Source organism: Tasmannia lanceolata, unplaced genomic scaffold, assembly GCF_043159265.1.
Source record: "Tasmannia lanceolata isolate RefF3 unplaced genomic scaffold, GAP_Taslan_0.1 ptg000012l, whole genome shotgun sequence".
Taxonomy (NCBI): Eukaryota; Viridiplantae; Streptophyta; class Magnoliopsida; order Canellales; family Winteraceae; genus Tasmannia; species Tasmannia lanceolata.
The window spans coordinates 27,510,869-27,533,173 of record NW_027518689.1 but is presented as its reverse complement, the minus strand read 5'-3'; the positions used below and the strand labels follow the sequence as shown (position 1 = coordinate 27,533,173).

At 37.9% G+C, this 22,305-nt stretch overlaps 1 protein-coding gene across 1 annotated transcript; it reads right to left on the bottom strand.

Annotated features, from left to right (window-relative positions):
* Positions 1-18,075: 18,075 nt before the first annotated feature.
* LOC143888688 (uncharacterized) lies at positions 18,076-20,952 on the bottom strand. Its single transcript, XM_077393118.1, has 6 exons — positions 20,509-20,952; positions 20,191-20,416; positions 20,074-20,098; positions 19,678-19,820; positions 19,050-19,390; positions 18,076-18,963 (listed from the first exon to the last, which is right to left on the bottom strand). The coding sequence occupies exons 1-6, from the start codon at positions 20,950-20,952 to the stop codon at positions 18,376-18,378; spliced, it is 1,767 nt and encodes a 588-aa protein (XP_077249233.1). The 3' UTR covers positions 18,076-18,375.
* Positions 20,953-22,305: the final 1,353 nt, after the last annotated feature.

The window sequence follows — 22,305 nt, the reverse complement described above, 5'->3', positions numbered from 1 at the left end:
CAGATGGACTAACCAAAGGTGAGAATATACAACAATGGGTCAAACCCTATAATCAACAGATCAAGGGCTAAACCCGGCCAAGGTAATGACGGTCAAAATCCACTGACTAGATCTAGATCTAAATTCGGAATGGATATAACCGACTGAAAGGAATAAGGAATCTCTGACTAAGAGGAGAACCATAATATACATAATCAGTATATATAAGTAAATACACATACACACAAATCCTAACCAGGGGCACCAGCCCTAATTCTAATCTAGCGGAGTCGAGAAAATCTCGACTCAAGACAGACTAATGAGTGTACTAGGACCGTACTGTAGTCATGTAAAATGAACTACCCTAGTCTACAAATGGGGCAAAGCTCCTAACTCTAGGCTTCACATGTGTAAGCAACACATGTTCGACCCTATATGAATGCAATATACACACGGGTACTCCCTAGTTGGGCTTCACTAGGTCAGTAAGTATATATATATAAAACAAAGTAGGGCTCCGGACTCAATCTAATGGGTGCTATGCATATGAAACATACTTAATATGTAGCGCTGGCGCATAGCTTGGAAATAGATTCAACAGTACCATCAGGATGTAATAACATCCCAGTCAGGCACGCATTGAATATATCCCATGGAGCCAATAATGAAAAACAATGAAAAACAATAAAAGAAATAAAAAAATATGACAATGCATGATGTGCAGTGTGTGAATCCTTTGTTTTAATTACGCACCTACCTGGTGCCCCTGGATTCTAACGATAGAGTTCCCATTTAAAATGATTTTAGCTCAAATTTCTCCAAAGTTAATAAAAATGGCATTTTTAAAGAGTTAGGCAATGTTTCAAGAACTCCCCAGCAGAGTCGCCAGCCTGTGGACCCCGATCCGAGAGGATGATGAGTGCGGCGAGGGACGCGAGGTCCCCACAGCAATCCTCTAAGATCTCCACAATGTGAAGGAGAGCTCTGCCAAGGAACTCTCGAAACGGATGCCACCCTCACAGCATAGCACGAGTGGCGATACAAAACGAATGAGATACATCCTGATCAGGAGCCAGGGCTCGAAACCGAGATGTACCTAAAAAGAACTCAGAGTCGCCATCCATGGATAGGCCATGGAACCCTAAAATCAAATCCTCTGTGCAATGGATAACCAGAAATATATATGGGTTCGTGCCTGGTTACGAATGGGGAAGGTCTGAGAGCACCCCCAATTCGCCCGAGTGCAAGCACTTGGTCTCTTATGCCATTTTCATTAATTCCAAAGAAGTTTGAGTAAAAATCATGTGAAATGGGAACAATCCTCAGGAATCGTCTACCTAAGCATGCATTTCCTGAGAATGGAGAAATAAACACGTAAAATGAAATGAAAAATGTGTCACCTAAGCAAAGCTAGGTTATGAGTGACATGCCTAATGGGTGTCTAAGTTTCTGGTGGACACGCACATGCAAGCTACAACCAAAGGTATAGTATCAGTACAAGAAAGTAAGAAAACATATCAAAACATGAGACACAAATCTATGCTATGTATGACGGGACAAGACAAGTCCTAACTCTAATGCAGGACTGGACTCGGACCAGAATGGCCATCCATCCTAGCTGCGCTACGTATCCCGGCCTCGGGAAGAATCGGAGCCCACGTAGTTCGATGCCCTATTCTAAATTATGATGCCTAAGACATCTAGCCCTCTATCCTAGACTCGATCTAAAAGACCGAACCAGTTATTAAAGCTTCTTGTATGATTATTAAAATTCCAGTGAATTGTGGATTTTAGGACACCCTATATGCCCTAACTAATGCAAGTTGATTAGCCTTAGGCTAATGCAGGTGGTTCCTACAATCCTATGTGTAACTAGGCCGTGCAACCTAATGAAAACCACGGGATGACTATATGCCTAGTCTAGCCATCGGTTCGACTAAATGTCTAACCGATCGACTCGAGGCCTCCTAACTCTAGGGACACTCACACGACAGGACATACCATATCAATACAAATCAAGACAAACTCCTAACTCTAGAACACAACCTAAACAGCTAGGACATACTCCTAACTCTAGAGGAAGATCTTTTTGAAAATGGTTTGAATATTTTTGTAACTTTGAAAGATTTAAAATTTTTATTTTTAAAGGTTTGGCTGGACTTGGGATGTGGATCCCAAGCTGCACTACGTACCTCGTGGAAGAGGATCAAGCCAACGTAGTTCGAAACGAACTCTCTACCTATCAAACACTTACGGCAAATCAACTATGCTCTAATAATACTATTATAAGAGCAAATGAGTCAAAGACTCTCTAATGACAGTAACTGGAGAATAAATGAGTCAAAGACTCTCTAATAAAAGCGACTAAAGGATAAACGAGTCAAAGACTCTCTAATAAGAGCAACTGATAACACTGAAATGAGATAACGAAGTCAAAGACTCTCTAATAATACTGCAAATAAAACAGATGAGTCAAAGACTCTCTAAAAACGGAAACACGAGTCAAAGACTCCAATGACACCGACTAAAAGATAAATGAGTCAAAGACTCTCTAAAGGAAAAGAAATACGAGTCAAAGACTCCACTAACATTAACTAAAGGATTAATGAGTAAAGACTCTCTAAAAGAGATGAAAAACACGAGTCAAAGACTCCACTAACACCAACTAAAGGATATATGAGTCAAAGACTCTCTAAAGGAAAAGAAATACGAGTCAAAGACTCCACTAACACCAACTAAAGGATAAATGAGTCAAAGACTCTCTAAAAGAGATGAAAATACGAGTCAAAGACTCCACTAACACCAACTAAAGGATATATGAGTCAAAGACTCTCTAAAGGAAAAGAAATACGAGTCAAAGATTCCACTAACACCAACTAAAGGATAAATGAGTCAAAGACTCTCTAAAAGAGATGGAAATACGAGTCAAAGACTCCACTAACACCAACTAAAGGATATATGAGTCAAAGACTCTCTAAAGGAAAAGAAACACTAGTCAAAGACTCTACTAACACCAACTAAAGGATAAATGAATCAAAGGCTCTCTAAAAGAGATGAAAACACGAGTCAAAGACTCTACTAACACCAACTAAAGGATATATGAGTCAAAGACTCTCTAAAGGAAAAGAAACACGAGTCAAAGACTCCACTAACACCAACTAAAGGATAAATGAGTCAAAGACTCTCTAAAATAGATGAAAACACGAGTCAAATCAGATAATATAAGATTGAAAATCTGTGATCAAGATGAGATGAGATAGCATAAGATTGCTTTCAACGGATGGATCATGAATGACTAATCCTATGAGATCTTTGAAAATGAATGGGATTTACATCCTAACCCCAAAGGAAAAGTTTTTTAATCTTCGCACATTTTATCAGTGTTACCTGAAGGCATCAACCCTAACCATAATCTAGCGGAGTGGAGAGAGGATCTCGACTCATGACTTTGTTTGTGTACCTAGGACCGATCGTAGCCATTGGAAGATGGACTACGGCCTAATCTAGACACAAATGGGTAGGATATCCTAAACTAGGCTCACACACGTGATGCACATGTGTTCGTATACTACATGCATGTGTGGGTTAATCTAGGGGTAAGGCCAAGAGTTCCCTTAGCGCGAATCCATGTTCGATATACTGTACCAGTGTCCGGCGTATCAGTACGTGAACAAGAGATCCGTTTACGTACCATAAAGGTACTAGGCTAAGGGTGGAATGCTTCTCTAGCACAGAGGCACCAGGTGATGAAATCCCAGTCAACCATGCTAGATAACACTCCGGGTTCCTAAAATAGGACGTGTGTGCATGTGAGATGCAGGGGTTTAGATGCAAGTGATGTAAGTGTGTGCAATAAGTTCGCGCAATCTATGATGCCTTCAGGTTTTGTTAGATTAAGTTTGAGTAAATGTGATTTTATCAATGGATTTTATCAATTTTAATTTCGAATTTCGAATGTTGAAAATCACTTGGTAGTAATTAATTTCGAATTTTCAATGGATTGTATCAATTTTAAGCATATGAATGATTTTACAAGTGAAATTATTGCAAACGAATTCGAAATGAGTTGAAATTTCTACAGCAGCAAGATGGGAATGTATGTAGCTTAATAGATGAGTTTTGCAGATTTTTACATTAAATTCATATTTAATCTTGATTTAACAATTAAATGACCAGATTGCCAAATTAACACAGAAACTACAAGAAATAGACATATAAATTCTATGAAATTTCTACAGAAATAAGATATCAATAAAATGAGCATGCGGTGAGAATTTCATAAATTATAAAGACTATTTACTACCGATTTCGGATTTTACAATTTTCAGACCAGATTAAGAATTAACACTACATCCCATATGAAAACAGATCCAAATCACTCGAAAATTTTACAGTAACAAGAAATATGGAAGATAAGAGTACTGTAAAAAGTTTAAGAATTTTAAGGGTGATTTGATGTCAGTAACAAGTCTCACAAAATCTGATAATTTTCAAAGAAAGCATTAAATAATATACCAAATAAACTCCAAAAATCCTTAAAAATTCATGGTAAAATGAATCAGTACCATATTAATTTCCCACGAAATTGCATTAAATTTGGAATCTGTTTGGTATATAATTTAATTTTTCTTCGTCAAAAGATGTTTTTTTGAAGAGTTTTCTATTTTTAAAACACAATTTGCGGAAAAAATCAGAAAAATTCGGAAAAATACAGAAATATTTTGAGAAAAATGCACCTACCTGTGGTGAAGATCTTGCCGCCGCCGATCCGATCCGCCGTCTTTCGCTTTCTCTTAGAGGGAAGGATTGGGAGGTGATTGGGAGAGATAATGGAAGAAGAATATAGGGAAAGGGATTTGAGGGAGTGATTGGAAGAGATAATGGAAGAGAAAGAGATAATGGAAGGTAAATCTCCTTTTTTTCTCCTCTTTTTTATGGATGGGAAGGAAGATATATATAGGGAGAGAAAGAGAGAGAGAGAGATGTGTTGGTGGAGAGCTCATCATGTTGTCCCTCTTAGTGGAGAATCCATCATCATTCTTCTTAGTGGAGGGCCCATCATGTTTCTTAGTGGAGAATCCATCATCATTCTTCTTAGTGGAGGGCCCATCATGTTTCTTAGTGGAGAATCCATCATCATTCTTCTTAGTGGAGGGCCCATCATGTTTCTTAGTGGAGAATCCATCATCATTCTTCTTAGTGGAGGGCCCATCATGTTTCTTAGTGGAGAATCCATCATTATTGTTCTTCATAAGAGGCCTCACAAGAGGCCCTACTGAGGCCCCACAATGTGGGCCCCACAACGCGGGCCCCACAACGTGGGCCCCACAATGTGGGCCCTCGGTTGATTCGAATTTTAAACAAATGTTCAATGCGGGCCCACCAAACGGGTCCAAATTCTCCCTCGCTCGGATTCTTATGAATAATCTCTCTCAACCTCTCAACACTAAACGGAAAAATGCGAAACATGGCGGAAATGATCGGATGGGGTTTCTCCCAAGCATAGCGAACTTGGGTCCGGTCAAAATGGGGTGTCTACAATAATGCGAATATGATGTCTCATTTTCTTGGAATTCAATTCGTATAAATACGATATTCTATTATCTCTGAGTTATCTTTGAGCATCATATGAATATGGTGTCTCGTTTCCTTGAAATCTGTATAAATACGGTATTTCATTCTCTCTGAGTCCATTCAAAGATGGTCTCTTATTCTTGTTGAGCATCATACAAATGTAATGTCTCATTTTCTTGGAATCCGTATAAATATGGTATTCCATTCTCTTCGAGTCCATACAACTATGGTCTCTTATTCCCTTTGAACATCATACAACTATGATGTCTCATTTTCTTGGAATCCGTAAAAATACGGTATTTCATCTTATCCGAGTCCATTAAAAAATGGTCTCTTAATTCTCCTTGAACATCATACAAATGTGATGTCTCATTTCCATGGAATCCGTATAGATACGGTATTTCATTCTCTCTAAGCCATTCAAAAATGGTTTCTCTATTCTCTTCGAACATCATACGAATATGATGTCTCATTTCCTTGGAATTCGTATAAATACGATATTCCATTTTCTCTGTATTCTCTTTGAGCATCATATGAATATGGTGTCTCATTTCCTTGAAAGCCGTATAAATAGATTATTTCATTATCTTCGAGTCCATACCACTATGGTCTCTTATTCTCTTTGAGCATCATACAAATGTGATGTCTCATTTCGTTGGAATCCGTAAAAATACGGTATTTCGTTTGAGTCCATTAAAAAATGGTCTCTTATTCTCTTTAAGCATCATACGAATATGGTGTCCCATTTCCTTGAAATCCGTATAAATACGATATTTCATTATCTCTGAGTCCATTTTGAAAATAGTCTCTTCTCTTTCAACATCATATAAATGTGATGTCTCATTTCCGTGGAATTCGTATAAATACGTTGACCCGTTCTCTCCAGGTCCATTCGAAAATGGTCTCTTACTCTCTTTTGAGCACCGTACAAATACGGTATCTCATCCTTCCTTAATCTATTAAAAAATAGTCTCTTATTCCTCTTTGGGATCAATACAAATATGGTTGCTCATTCTTTTGGAAAACTGTACAAAGACGGTGTCTCATTCTGATATCTCATTCCTTGTGGGCCTGTATAACTATGTTGTCTCATTCTTATTGAGTCCGTACAAATACGGTCTCTTAGCCCTTAGACCCCGTACAAATGCGAGGCCTCATTCTTGTTGAATCCATTCGAAATGATATCCCGTGTCCTTTGAATCCATACAAATATGTCTGAGCCCATTAAAAAACGATGCTTCATTTTCATTAAAAATCTTTCGAAAGTCATCTGTTATTCTCTCTAAGACCATTTGAAAATGGCGTCTCATTTCCTCTGAAACCGTTCAAAAACGGTATTCCTTTCCCTCCGAAAATCCGTTTGAAAATGGTATCCCGCTCCTTCTCTGCCCGTTCGAAAACAGCACCGCATCAAAATCATCTTTTGTTCTGGATTGCAAGATTTTTGCACCAAGAATAAATCTGATTCTCCATTATTCTAAACTACCATCTCATGATGTTGAGAGTAAATAATTTTTGATAAATGTTCAAATTCTAGGATTTCATCTAGGGTGTGGCATTATGTTAGGTTGCATGCATTCGCATTTAGGTTGCATTTTGTCTAGAGAGTCATTTGTTGATTAAAGCTGCGCAAAATGGCTCTGTCACTTTTGCTTTGGTATTCGATGACTACGTCATCTCTACCAAAGAGGGGCATCTGTAGACACCCCCATTTTGCTACGCTTTAAAAAGTGAAAGATTCGGTAGTATCATCGAGTCTTGAGTCCGTATTCAGCATTAGATTAGGCATCTATGCATTTTAGGGTATATTTCACCTCATTATGGGAGTTTTGAAGTTGATTCGCGATCCTGAAGGTCTCTAGGGGGTTCCTTTGGCCTCTGGAAGATGAGAATTTAAGTTTCCAAGCAAATGAAAAAAAACCTGCTATTTTTAGAATTTTCAGGGTTTCTCTCATTTTTGCCTATTTTGAACTGCAGGGGTATGTTGGTCATTCCCGATGTGTCTCATTTGACCCCCGAGTTATATTTGAGAAATCTTGAGTGATTTTACAAATTTTAAAAAAGCTGCTATTTTTAGAAACTCATGAGGCTAACATTTTCATCATCTTATGGATATTTCAATCATTTCTCATATGTCCAAAACCATCTCGAGGGTACGGCTGATGGATTAAGAGTAATTTCGTAAGGTTTGGGAAACCTGCTAAATTTAGATCTCTCAAGATTTTCTCTTAGTCTTGCACTTCGGGGGTATTTTAGACATTTTCAAACATATCATATTTAGTCCCTAAGTTGTGAGTCCGTTCATAAATTTTTGAAAATCTGCTATTTTTAGAATTTCTCAAGGTTTTCCCTAGTTTCGCCAAATTCTAGCACCTCGGGGTAATTTGGTCTTTTCCTGTGTAATTCTTTTGATCCCCGAAATATGTCTAAGAGATTATGAATGATTTCCTGAATTTTAGAAAACCTGCTAAATTTAGAATTTCTCAGGAGTTTCGCTTAATTTGGAAATTCTAAATGTTGAGGGCATTTTGGGTATTTTCAGGGGGTACCAAATGATCCTGTTTGATATTGCTCATCAAAAGGACCCAACTTTAAAAGTTTCTATTTTTGAAGTTTGATCACAAAGACTTTCCATTTTTAACATTTCCCTTTAGGGGTGAACCAATTTAAGGTTATTTTGGTCACATTTGGATGTGTAATTGTCAAATAGGGGCATTTTGGTCCGAAAAATTATTTTCCCAAAAAAGATGGTTCGATCATGTGTGACGGATGCACCATACATGTCAAATGGGTTGGGTCCATATATAGAATGTTGAATTTAGAAAGATTTTATTGAATTTTTATGGAAAAAACCCGAAACCTGTGTGAAATGGCCCATTGGGCTAAAGCCCCTAAAGATGGAGCTCATGTGGGTTCACCCATATGGGTCGACCACCATGGTGGGCCCCACATGGCTGACCCACATGAATTGAGCATCTAACCTTGATGATGTCACAATGGTGACATCATATTTGTTAAAAGAAAAATAAAAAGAATAAAAAAAAAGAAAAGAAGGAAAGAAGAAAAAGATGAATGATTGCTTAAAAAACGTTTTCTTCCAAAGAAGCAATATGGATTAAAGAATAGCATGTCTTGATTGAGAATAAATTAAGATTGGAATCAAATCCAATTTGGAAACAAGAAAGAAAGCAAGCAAGAGGAAAAAATTGGAAACAAGCCAAAAATGAGAGCTCTCACATTGGGAACTACTATTTCTCTCTTAACCCTAGCTTTTTTGTATAAAAATCAAAGCAAACAATCCTAAAAAAGATTGGAAAAAAGATCAAAATTCATTTTTTTCTCTCTCCTCCCAAGAAGAAAAAAAAAAATCTCTTTTCTCTTGAAGTGTGATCTCTCTCTCAAGGGTTCTTGACAAAAAGGAATTCTTGAATTCCTTCTTCTTCTCCAAGGCATCACACAATCAAGAATTATTGGAGTGTTCTTTGGGTCTTCTTCATCATATAAAAGGGTGTGACAAAGCGTATACCTCGGATCTACGCACCCTAGAGACAAGGAGCGCGATCACGGTAGGATCTTTATCTTTGTAATATCAAAAGTAGAAAAACATGCTAGGGTTTTACTTTTGATAGATCAAATCAATGAATTTTTTCTTGAAATTTCAGTATGTTATAATATAGATTATGAGTTTTCAAAATCCAAAATTTGATCCAAAAATTAAATTTCCTCCATTTAAGAATGATTTTCTTTCGTTTTTTATTCAATATGGATTTAAATCGGATTATCAAAGCAAGTGTTAGAAAACGTGGGTTTCTTTAAAAACTGATATTTTTTGGGATTTTTATAAAATAAAATACTGCTGGAAACTTAATTTTCAATCACGGATTGGCCGTTTTAATTTTCATTCTAATTTTCAAACAATAACCCCGAAAGGGGTTATTTCTTGATGAACGAATCCAAAAGTATATCAAACATGTCCAAATTTATAAAATCTTATTTCCAAACTAATGTTTTGATTTCCAGAATACCCAAAAAATTTCGGATTTTTTTGAACTTTTTTAATCCGGTTTTAAATTATTTTAAATTTCGGCCATTTTTAATAAATATCAAAATATTTTAAAAATTAATGAAACTCTCCAGAATTAATTTCCAATAATAAATTGAATTTTTCATGAGATTTTTTTTTGAAAAAAGGTTTGTTTATTTATTTTCCAATCGTTTTTTCGTTTTACGTGCCGTAATTCTTTTTCGTATTAAATTAGTAATTTTTTGAAATTTTTCTTTACAAACTAGTAACTTAGGTTACTGGAATGTTAGATAAAAATTTTAAATTGGTTTTGCAAAGTTTTAATATGGTTTTGTAATTTATTTTAATAAATGGGTTTCAATTTCTAGGAAACAAATTTCCCTTTTCTAATTAAAAATCGATTTTATGGAGGAGATTTATTTTTTTAGTTTTGAAATTTTGATAGAAAATTTTATAATCTTTTATATATCTACTGGAATTTTTTATTTGATTTTAGGATATTATTAGGTTTGCTTTTTAGGTAATTCTTTGGTTTCATCCGATTTTTGTGTGAATTTCAATTGGCATCAAATCGTAATAAAAATTCATGAAAATCATACAGTAGTCTAATCTCATGATTATATTTATTCTGTGAACGTTTGGAATAATTTGAAATTGATATGCTACAAGTTGTTGTGTTAATCTATAATCTGATTTAAATTTTGGAAAATCCGAAATTGATATCAAATCTTAATGATAATTCATGAAATTTTTCCAGTAAGCTACAATTATCCATATGTTGTTATTGGAAAAGTTTTAACTGATTTGGAGTTTGATGGCTTAGGGTTACTGTGTATTCCTAATAATCTGGTCTTAATGATATTAAATCACAATTTAATAGCAAATTAATACAAAAGTCAGTAAAAACCTCCAAAAAACCTTAACTTTTCATCATAAATTCAATCCCTAACTTTTTGAAATAGAAACCTTAGGGTTCATAGATTGCCTTTGTAAATTGGCTATGCTGTGACAATTTAACTGCCGAGATCGTAACCATAATCGTATACTAATTGCGATCGATCCAGCATAATTGGAGTGCGTAAATTATAGTATGATATTGGCTCCAAGGTCCACTGTCCACAGAAATCCTGAGAAATATGCCAGGCAATAAGATACTATAATTTATGTGCTAAATTATACAAGGGTTGAGAGCACGATTCCCTTCCATGGTTGTGATTCGAGGTCGAAACTTGCGAACCATAGAGCCTTTGGTATTTCTTAGATGTTTAGGAACCGAAAATCCTTGAAATCTGAAAATCATTAACTTCAGCAAATTAAATCAATTTACATCATGTCTTTCGGAACCGTTGGATTGCGGTTTCCATCGTAAGAACCATTAGAGCCCTATTTAGGAACATTTGGGTCATGTCGTGTCCTAGGTTTTAGGGAGTCCTAGAGTTAGGAGTCCAGCCTCATCACGGGCGTTTGCTAAGGATAGCAACCGTGCCATAGATCTAGTTACACTAGTCACATCACTTTTCTTATAGGACAAGCCTAGTTACCTAGGATGTAGGTTCACCTACATTAGTCAAAGGGATGTCTTGCACTTAGATAGGACCATATAGCATCTTAGATGAAGTCCTAGGATAATAAAATCTTCAACTTGAATTAAATAATTTCTCTTAAAACTGTTGAAACAGTCAATCCAGTCTAGATCGGTGTCCTAGATGAGTTAGGCATAAGTAGCTTAGTTCAGGTGCACCGAACTACGTCGACTCTGATCCCAGTGAGGCTTGGGTACGTAGGTAGCTTGGATGTCTGATGGCATACCAATCACGAGTCGGCTCCACAATAAATTGTGGGGTTTTGTATATTAATTTTCTTGTAAATTCTTAATTAAATCATTTAGGACCTTCCATGAAATTAGAATTTTAGGAGAACTTTAACTTAGATTGGATTCAAACAAATTAAGAAATCAAGATACACATTTAGGATCTACATTGAAATTAGATCATAGGATGCATGTCACGTAGTTAGCACACTAACATAGAGTTAAATGAGCTATTTAAAAGAAATTCAAAAGAGTTAACTTTTGGAATTGAAGACCGATTATCGGGCAGGAATGGTGCATGTGGTGGATAACTCCCCATACCTTTCATTCTTGTAACCAGGTAACGAGTCTAGATTTCTGGTTAATTATGGGTCCTAGATCCCACATCTAGGTGGCGACTCTGTCACTCTCTTTTGTGTGGAATTCGGATTGCCTTAGTGATCTCAAGTTCATATAAAAGATGAATTAAAATCAATAATAAAAGAGCACACGCCAATCGCGTGGGTACGAGAGACCAAGGGAAAGCGTGGCGGCTCGCACCCCACCCCTCTCGCGGGATCGGGTCCCACACAAAGGCTTATATGCCCTCCAAGACTTACCACTTGGAAATTGCTCACGGTGGCGTTTTCCCAAAACACAATCTTTACACACTTTTTCATCATATTTCAAAGAAGGAAAACCAACAGTCATATTCAATTTTTGCAGCAAAGACAATCCACCAAAATTCAAATGTCCATATCTCCTATTCCATAACATAGAGTCATCATCAGATGCACTAAAAGCATTGAATACTAGTTTTGAAAACACTAGTGAAAATATCTTATTTTCTGTCATCTAAATAGAAAACACTTGTTTCATACTCTTCTTCTCATAGAGTTTACATTCTCATTCATCAAAGATAGCACGATACCCTTTTTTATCAATTGGCCCAAACTTAGCAATTTTTGAGCCAACCCAGGAACATACATAACATCTTGAATTTGTTTCTTACCAACCAGTGTAGAAACTACGATGGGACCAATTCCATGGTCATTAGCATGATTGTTATCACCCATCCTTACTCGTGGTTTGATAGTTTCATCTATTTCAAGGAAATAATCCTTGTTCCTGGTGATGTGGTTACTACATCCACTATCTAAATACCATATTTCATCATTCAATTCAATATTGGCAGTAAGACATGATAAAAATACGTTATGTTCTTTTTCAACTTTTTCATCACTTTTCTTTTAATGATAATTTGCTTGTTCCTTAGCATTTTGATTACAATTTTTTTCAATATGACCATACTTTTTGCAATAAAAACATTGTGGTAAATTTCTATTTTAATTTCCACTATCCTTATACCAACAATTCTTATAAGTATGGTTTGATTTCTTGCAAAAAGAACAAAATAATGAAGTAGATTCACGGTTACCTCCACTTTGATTTGTTTGATAACCACTGAATTGGCTTCTACCTCTTCCTCTGCTGCGGAATCCACCAAGTCCACGGCCTCTTCCTCCTCGAAAACCTTTATTTGAATCATCTGATCTTTTCTTCAAATCCACTTTTGATTGAAACGCTTGCTCAAGTGAATTTTCTGTAGTCCTATTCAATCTCTGCTCATGTGCTTGCAAAGAACCCATTAATTCATTCATAGAATATTTAGATTAATCGTTAGACTCTTCTATGACAGCAACTACATGATCAAATTTATTTGGAAGACTCCTTAACACTTTTTCAATAATTTTTGATCATCTAATTTTCCCCCATAAGTAATAAGTTCCTATTTGATTTACAGTAGAACTCACTCTAGTGAAAAAAACTTGAATTGATTCAGAATTTTTCATAATCAAATTCTCAAAATCACAGCGAAGGATTTGTAACTTAACAGAGATTACCTTTGTAGTACCTTTGTATTCTTCTTGAAGCAAATCCCATGCTTCTTTTGATGTAGTTGCAGCCATGATCCTTGGAAATATTGGTTCATCCATAGCTTACTGGATGAGGAAAAGAACCCTTGCATCTTTCTTTTTGCTCCCCTTTAATTCGTTCTTTTGTGTTGTGGTCAATTTTTCTTGTTCTGCAAAATTTTCATACCCATTCTCTACCAATTCCAATAATTCATAAGACATAAATAAAGTCTTCATCTTAATAGACCAAAATTGAAAATTATCACCTTTAAATAATGGAACAGTTTACTGAAAATTTGAAGAATTGGTATTACTTGCCATGTTGCGAACTTACCGAACCCTTGTCGGTGTTTTCTTGAACTCGCCCTGGCTTTTCTGCTCTATGGAAATCCCAAGATCTTCTGCTCTGATACCACTTTGTTGACTTTGAGAGCAAAAATTATACAAAACAAGAGAAGAATAAAATAAGTTTTTTTTATTAAGAACACAAAAGAGGGTGAATGGTTCTCTTTTTCTCTAGCTTTTCATAGATTCATTCCACACTAACAAGTTACACCATCATCCCTATAAATAGGAAATTGTTGTTGTACGTGCAACAGTCTAAAAAACTCACGTTTCACATTCCTAGATTAATAAGACTTCATTGCTAAATAGACTTGATAAAAATTCTCATCCTATCAAATTGCTATTCTTAGTCTATCTCTAAAAACAAGGATAAAGATAATAGAAACTAAAAGACCTACTTGCATCCAACTTCAGTGAACCGACTCCAACTCAAATTCTCTCACGTTCTATATGGGTGGGGCCCACTACACTACATTTGAATTATGTTTCCAACAGATTGATCAGAGAAAGGCGAGTTTCGAAGAAATAGTATAGACTGAGGAGGTTTTATATGTAAAACGATGGGCACAAGTCTTATGTCTTAACGTGTGCCGTAAGCTAACGTGTGCCGTGGGTTAGTCGGCCTGTAATTTGAACACGGAATCGAATTTGGACGCCATGTGTTATGTAGGGCTGCAAACGAGCTGAGACGAGCCGAACATTGGGGTGTTCGTGCTTGGCTAGCTTAGTTTGAGGCTCGGCTTATGTTCGGCTCGTATTCGTGACGAGCTTTTTTTTTTGGGGTCGTGTTCGGCTCGCCAAAATTCAACAAAGCTCGAGCTCAGCTCGTTTAGTAAACGAAAGAGCTTGAGCCGAGCTTTTAATGAGCCGAGCCGAGCCAGGCTCAAGCTTGGTTGGGTTTGGGTTCAGCTTGTTTAGTAAACACATCAAATAAATGCCATTAAGTAATATATATATATATATATATATATATATTATAATATAGCAGGATGGGGGTTTCACTGTTCACGCTGACGTGGACAGTCCCCCATCCTCTCTTCAATCCAACGTGGCATCCTTTTCACATAACGCAAACGATTTCAAACGGGCACATTAATTGCATGTCACAAGGACTGGTGCTCTACGAATGTAAAGATTTTAGGATGCTCTTATCTCCCCATTTAATAGTAAACTCCCATAAAGACTTCCCATTTATTCTAGGTAGGCATGCAACAGTGCAACTTGGGTAGCATCAACCCCAGCCTAAAGGGTTCAACCCGATTTTTGCTTGGGTTGAGTTGGCATTTCCTCGGGTTGGGTTGGCTTAGGCTTGGGAAAAGCCAACCTGATTTAATTTTGGGTTGGGTTAGGGTTGAGGCCTTGGCAACTTGACCCGACCGACCGGACCTCCGTCCTCTATTTTTATATTAATTTTCTTTGTGTTGTTGTATTAGAGGGGCACTCTTAATAAGTCTACCTATGTGAGTGTGGGAGTGGTGCCAGTTCCTATGAGACTTGGGTAGTCTCTCATGAAACCAAGATATAGACACAAGGCCAATACATGTGTCAGTTCTTAGAAACTGCCTAATGAGATAAAAAGTTATGTGTGAGATATGTCCGGTTAGCCGAATAGAATAGCTACTTCAAAGATACGGCTACTATGCAATCTGGCTAACTTTGATGAGTTTTCACTAAGTGAAGGTTCAAATCGAGAGATACCTTCATTTATGCGTAAGGTTTCCAAGCCTGATGAGAAAATTTTCTTTGATTTTGAAAATGGTGCGGGATTGTTAGATTTTTTCAAAATGTTTTGGGTAAGGACAAAATATTTGAAAGTGTTTTATCAAAATAAAAAGAGAATTAAAACAGATTTTCAAAGAGGGCCAGTCGATCTCGGATTGGAATATGGAAATGTATGTGATTTCCAGAAAGGTATGGCCGGTCGACCGCTGTTCTTTGGAGCGGAAAAAATAGAAAGTCCAGAAGCATATCGGCAGGCGACGGCGGGTAGCCCGGTCGACCGCAGCTGCGTAAAAATCTATCCGTTGGGAGAAAAATGGATATATCTTTTCACTTCCAAATTTGAGTTTCTTCGTGTCCTTTTGCTACCCAACAGTCATGGATGATTTCAAACTCAATGGACACATTCTGGATTATCCAAATTAGTTATATCGGGAAGAGGTGCAATCTAACGACCATTATACAATCAATCTAAAGGGTACTTTGAAGGGATGATTTTCACATTGAAAAGACATATGTGGCTATATAAAAAGAGCAGAAAATCTATCTTTTTAGAGTTAGTTATTTGCTGGACTTTTCTCTCTTGAAACTCCCCTACTTTATTGTTTACGCTCTTGTTTTTAAAGGATGAGTTTTAGTGATTTTCTCTAAGGCTTGTTATTCTTAAAGGGCGTTTTGGGTTTGATTCTGCTTGAGCAAAGCGTCGTCAAACATTTGTAGGATATTCCTAGAAGGCTTCATCGTATCTTGGACGCAATTCGCGGATCCTGTTGCACACTACTGGTGGGGGCGAAATTTGTCTTAGGCTCTGTTCACTTGTTTTCCCGAGAAAGGAAAAGAAAAGGTTTCCCGAGAATCTGACGTGGCAAAAGGAAATGAAATCCTGAGAAACTGTGCAGGAAATGGTTTCCCACGCCTGTTCACTTGCGCAGGAAATCCCGAGAAATTGTGCAGGAAAAGGTTTCCCACGCCTGTTCACTTGCCAATTAAACATTGGTGGGAAACATTTTAATAAAAAATCATTTTAAACATTTTTGAAAGATACATATTCTCATTTTCCTTCCTACTTTTCCATAGATTGTTGAAGAATTAATGCATATAAACCAATATTTTTCAAAATTACGTTACACCACGGATGATCCAAACCATCCATTTGGATTACAACATAAATAGGAGGTTCCCCAAAAGTCATTTCCATAGCATGATCCTAACCCTCCGGTCTATATAGAGGGACTGGACGTTGTGGGTCTGTTCTAGATTAGAGGGCTAGGATCATCCTGTCCAAACATTTTTGGGGATAAAAACGGTCACATTTCTAACTCTACGGTTTGAGGATAAAAATGGTGGTTCCCACCAAATACCACCCTTGATATTTGATCCAATGACAACCTCTTAAAAAGTGTGATGCTGTTGGAACAACTATCATGGGTGGTACCCTTTCAAGGTATTGTAGATGGGGCATAGTTGTTAAAACAAGTATTCTACAAATGAGGGTTGCATTTATAACGACATTAAAACTGTAAAAGTAAAGAAATAGCAAATGCAACTAGGCGAGTGGATCCAATGGGGGCTAGGCGCCCTTCAGTTTTGCAGTCTCATTAAGAATATCCTTAATTTTAGAGAGTTTAGAAAGTTAAAGAGGTCCCAGAATCAAGCATACAACACACACTTTATGACTCCATACATGTGATAGCCCGCAAGATCAATTTCTGGTTTATGACTCATACATCAACTAGAAAATCTCAACCATCGGATTTAGACAATCAAATAACTGACATAACCTACCATGAAGAAAGTGTAGATCACGATCCATCTAAGAACTGGGCTAATAGAAAATTATCAATTTAGACAATCAAATTGATAATTGATAATGAGAGATTGTACTAATAGATGTGTGAGATTACAATCCAAAAATGCATAATTAAATAAAATTTATATGCTTGCTTAAGCATCCCAAAGGACCACAAATACATCAACTTAAACACAACATTGGAGCAAACAACTCCATGTTCACAATGGCCGTAAAAAAATAATGACACCCCAACCCAAAGAAAAACAGTCCACTAACACTATAAAGACAGAAAACAGAACTGATGAACATGGTGGAAGATAATTTTTATGACTATGAGGAATCCCTAAAGTGGTTCAAACTAGCATCTTCATACACTTGCCCCAAACTATTGCTTTGAGGCTTCTTATAAATCCGGGGAGCACTTTGCACCTAGAAGTAAAGAAATCATATCAACCATCATCATTGACATTTCTATAAACATAAACCCAAGGGGGCATGTCAACATAAGCTAACCTCAAAAACATAAACGTAAAAAAACAAACTTGTGTACTCCCTACATACACGAGTTAGCACTGAAGCATATTAGCCCACAACGAAAACTAACTACACGATGAACCTGTCACATCAGAACTTGTCGAGCCTTGGGAATCCAGATGAAGGTAGTTGGTCTCTACTTTCCTATCTTCTCTGGGCCCACTATTGGCTTGTATAAATGCTCGAAGGGCAACCTCTGCCTCATCCCTAGTACCGTAGGACCGGTAGCAGGCTCCACTAAACTTGTTCACTTGATCGTGACAGTCTTGCCAACTGTCATATACACCTACCTGCCTTCCCTTGAAGACCACATAAAATTTTATTTTGCCCATTAACCTGCAGGAATGCAATTCAAAATAATATAATGAAAATAACATACAAGTACTAATAACCACCACTAACATAAACAACATAACCATAGTTTGTCATCATACCATCAATTTCTCACCACCTACATAAGCAACACAAACCTGCTGGACATACCCACCAACATAACCAAAAGTTTCAAACATAACAGTATCCAACCATAACATCAGCCATAAACAGAACAAAAAAACACATAACATGAGTTTCCCACCACCAACATAAGGTTGAGAACCCACCATAACAATATCCAAAAAACCTAACTTCAAAATAAGAAATAGTCAACCCACCATCAAAAGAGCGAAATACCGGAACGACCAAAACCAGATATAGGGAGAAGCTACTGCTCTAAAATAGCGATAACTACCTCGTGACGTCCCTCGTCCTCCAGGGAAAGGAAGACCTCAGCTTCCTTATGATGGGTATGGAGGTACATGTAGGCTCTAACCCGCGCCCTGTAGGAGAAATTCTCCATGCTCATCATCGAGTCTTTAAGATGACTGAGGTCGTGCACCTCGGCAATCGATGTGATGGCATCAGCCATCATCCTGATACTGTCGGACAACCTATCCATATTTTGTCCAAGCTTTGCATCTGCACCCCGCCTCCTCTTTCCGCTGCTACCCGGAGTAGGCGCTTTCACAGGGGATGAGTCACTGAACCCCATGCTAGCGTCTCTAACAGGAGAAGAATGGCGTGATTTGGAACATCGTGGAGGACCTGGAGGAGTAGCTACAGGGGGGAATCTGTCGGCCATATTGTCGAGCCCCACTGGGTCGTTGGAAGGAAAAGTACCGAAGTCATCCTGGGAAGGGGCATGGCTGTCATCAAGAAACTCTCCTGTAGCATGATCCTCCCCAAACACATACTTCCATTCTTCGTAAAGGGGGTAACAGGTGTTAAAGAACCGAAGGTGGCCGGGAGTACTCTAGAAAAAAATGGTGTAATTGTAAGTAATGAGTGGAAACTGATTACAGAGAAAAACAAATCAACCACAAAAGTATTGGAGATTACCTGCAGGTAATCATTCTTCACTTCATCCTCAACACTTATTTTGCATTGTATTGTATCCCAACCAAAACCGCTGCGACTGAGGATAGTGTGAACAATCCTGTAATTGGTTTTCATTGTCTTCATTCTGTTCCTCACATGATCTTTCGTGATATCCCTTCCAATTCTAATGATAAGATCCTGTGCCACCGCGTTTAATGCAAGCTCTTTAAACCCGTTAGCAATCTTGTTGCCCTCGGCAACCTGATTAGCTAAGCTTGTAACAAGTAGTCTATCCTCATCCTCTCCCCAGTGATTATTTTTTTTCCTCCCCTTCGACACCCCTGAAGTAGACGCCATCTTACCTGTGACATTGTTCATGTAGGAAACATGATAACATCAAACAGAAGACGTAAAAGTAGTACTAAAAGCAAACACCTGAAACTAAAAGCAAACAAAGTAGTACTAAAAGCAAATACACATTCATCCCAAAGACAAAGTAATAAAAGCAAAGTGTAATAAGAGCAAAGAATTCACGAGTGAACATAGTTACAACCCAAAGACAGATAATAAAATGTAATACTAAACAACAGATCATCCTAAGTATGACCACGGCGTGCCTGGAAATCATGCCACAAATGAACCATAATGCCTGTACGGATCAGTCCTCCTACTCTCACATCCTCGGCCCTAGAAATAGGGGTCAAAGGAAAAGGTGGCGGAATCTCCTCCGGAGGGGCTTCTGCCAACTCACGGTCAACCACTTCAATGTACCCATCGTTTGGCATCTCCCTCCTGATGTGGTTGTGGACGCAGCAACAGGCTAACACAATGTCCACCTGCCGTTTTAAAGGATACATGGGTGGAGAATTTACTATGGTGAATCGCTTCTTCAGGACCTCAAAAGTTCGCTCGATTACATTCCTAACCCCTGAATGCCTCTGATTATATAACTCCTCAGGAGATCGAGGCCTGCGCCCCCCTGATCTCGTTCAGGTGGTAACTAGGGCCGCAGAATGGAGTTATAAAATGAGGCAGGCATGGGTACCCAGCATCGGCAAGGTAGTATTTTCCTGCACTCACAAGAAGGATTATGTCTAAGTTTCATAACTCAATCCAAAAACTAAAGGTAAGGTAAGGTGTAAAAAATAAAGTCTTAAAGTACCGGGTGGACATGGAATGGGTTTCGAGAGTGATAAAGCGGATGCCAAGACCCGTGAGTCTGATGCCGACCCCTCCCACCCAGCTAACACATAAGTGAACTTCATGTCGAAGTCACATGCAGCGAGCACATTCTGAGATGGGTATCCCTTACGACACCAAAATCTGCCATTCAACTCTGCACTTACTCTTACATGTATGCGAGTCCCGTCGATTGCACCAATGCAATCCTACAATGTACACATTAAACATCAGGATACGTCAGCATATGAACCTAAGGCCCTAATAAGTTACTAACAAATACAGAGGTAATGCTTGCTACCTTAAAGTAGGGCATCCAGTTCTGATTTCCAGCAATTTGATGTGGTGTCTCCGTTGAAGGAAGTAAGATGAACAAGTGCCGGATATTTAGCATGGCATCCAAAACCTTGTTAAAATACTTCGAAACCATCGCCCCTGACCGTGTAATTACTGCCCTAACATGGCGGTTCCTATCTCTGTGACCAAGTATTTGTAAGAAAATGGCCACTTGTTCCTCGACACAACAGTGGATTGTGTCTCCGAGTAGGGCCGTGTTTCTTAAGATGGCCACAAAAGTGCGGAAGCAGCGAACATCCATATGAAGCACAGCGACACAGTGATTCTCTGCATGTGTGATACCTGTAACATATTCCCTGTGGGTTAGGTACCCTGATTCGTAAGGGGCTCTTGTCCTACGCTGAAGGTTTCGTCTAATCCTAAATAACAATGCAGACGCCGTAGCCATAACTACTGCTGCTGCTTGAACAATCATCATCCTCCTATTTACTGCTTATCGCAGCATGATGGTAGCCCTACAACACCCACAATCCCCTTTCAGACAAAACATCCAAGCTCCCAACTACTAAAAGACCCACAACCACCCACTCAAACATAGGCACCACATAGAAAGCAATCCCAAGCATAGATAAGTGCTTTATATGGGTGTCTCATAAATGCTAACAGTGCTTGTGGGTGATTCTTTTATCTAAGAACATGTGTCCTATCCGGTAAAACCTTTCATGAACATTTTCTTTATCTAAATCTGCTAATAACACCAAGCAAAATTTGCGGCCTTTTTTTTTGAATGATTCGTGCAGTTTCCCATTTCAAAAGCCCCTTTTTTTACTTTTATTTTTCAACTTTGTCCAAAACTAGAAAGAAGAAACCCATTTAAAAAAGAAAAAAACCATCTCATTAGTTTCTTAGCTTTCTTCCTAACCAGAAACAGAGATTAACCGAGAGAAACCCTCTTCAAAAATCCGATTTTTTCACCTTTCTCAGGACGAGAGAGAGAGAGAGAGAGAGAGAGAGAGAGAGAGAGAGAGAGAGAGAGAGAGTAAACCCTCTTCAAAAACCCAATTTTGAGGGAGAGTAAACCCTCTTCAAAACCCCCATTTTTTAGGTTTCTACAGAACTATAAACTGAGACAGACAAAGAGAAACCCATTTCAAAGACCCAAAATTTTCCACCCTTCTTCCTCACCAGAAACCCTAAACAATCACTGTATAGAGGGAAAAAAGAAGGAAAAACAAAATAAAAATAAAAAATAGAAACGAAGATTAGAGGAGAGAAACATACCTGTAAACCCTAGCTAGCCGTGGAGGCAGGAAGAAGGGAGGAAGAAGACTGTGTAGGGTTTTTTTTTCACCCACCGTCTTTACTTTTTTTTTTTTTCAACCACCCTCTTTAGTTTCTCGCCAAACGATTTTAAGTTTTTCGGGAAACCAAATCGCACCAAATTAGTGGGATTTGATTTCCCACTCTTGTGAGAAAAGATCACTTTCCAAGTCATTTTTTGATTTTCCATGTCATTTTTAACTTTTTCCACCTAGGCACTGTTATTTTCTCAGGAAAGCAAGTGAACACCGCTATTTTAGCTTTCTCGGGAAAAAAAGGGGTGTTTTCCCGTGATTCGATTTCCCGAGAAGGCAAGTGAACAGAGCCTTAAGGAAAGCGATTACGACCCTTGAAGCATCACTTCTTGTTCATCTTAAATCTCCATCAGCCACAAATCCCACAAACAATCTTAAGACAAATTTTCATGGAGATCTTCAAGGCATGTTTTCAAGAAGACGAATTGGATACAATGGTATGAATT

Coding starts and splice junctions, on each gene's coding strand:
- LOC143888688 (XM_077393118.1), bottom strand. CDS start 20,952: ATGGCTACGGCGTCTGCATTGTTATTTAGGATTAGACGAAACCTTCAG. Junction 20,417..20,508: donor ACTGGATGCCCTACTTTAAG/GTAGCAAGCATT, acceptor TGTACATTGTAG/GATTGCATTGGTGCAATCGA. Junction 19,821..20,073: donor TACTACCTTGCCGATGCTGG/GTACCCATGCCT, acceptor CAACCACATCAG/GAGGGAGATGCCAAACGATG.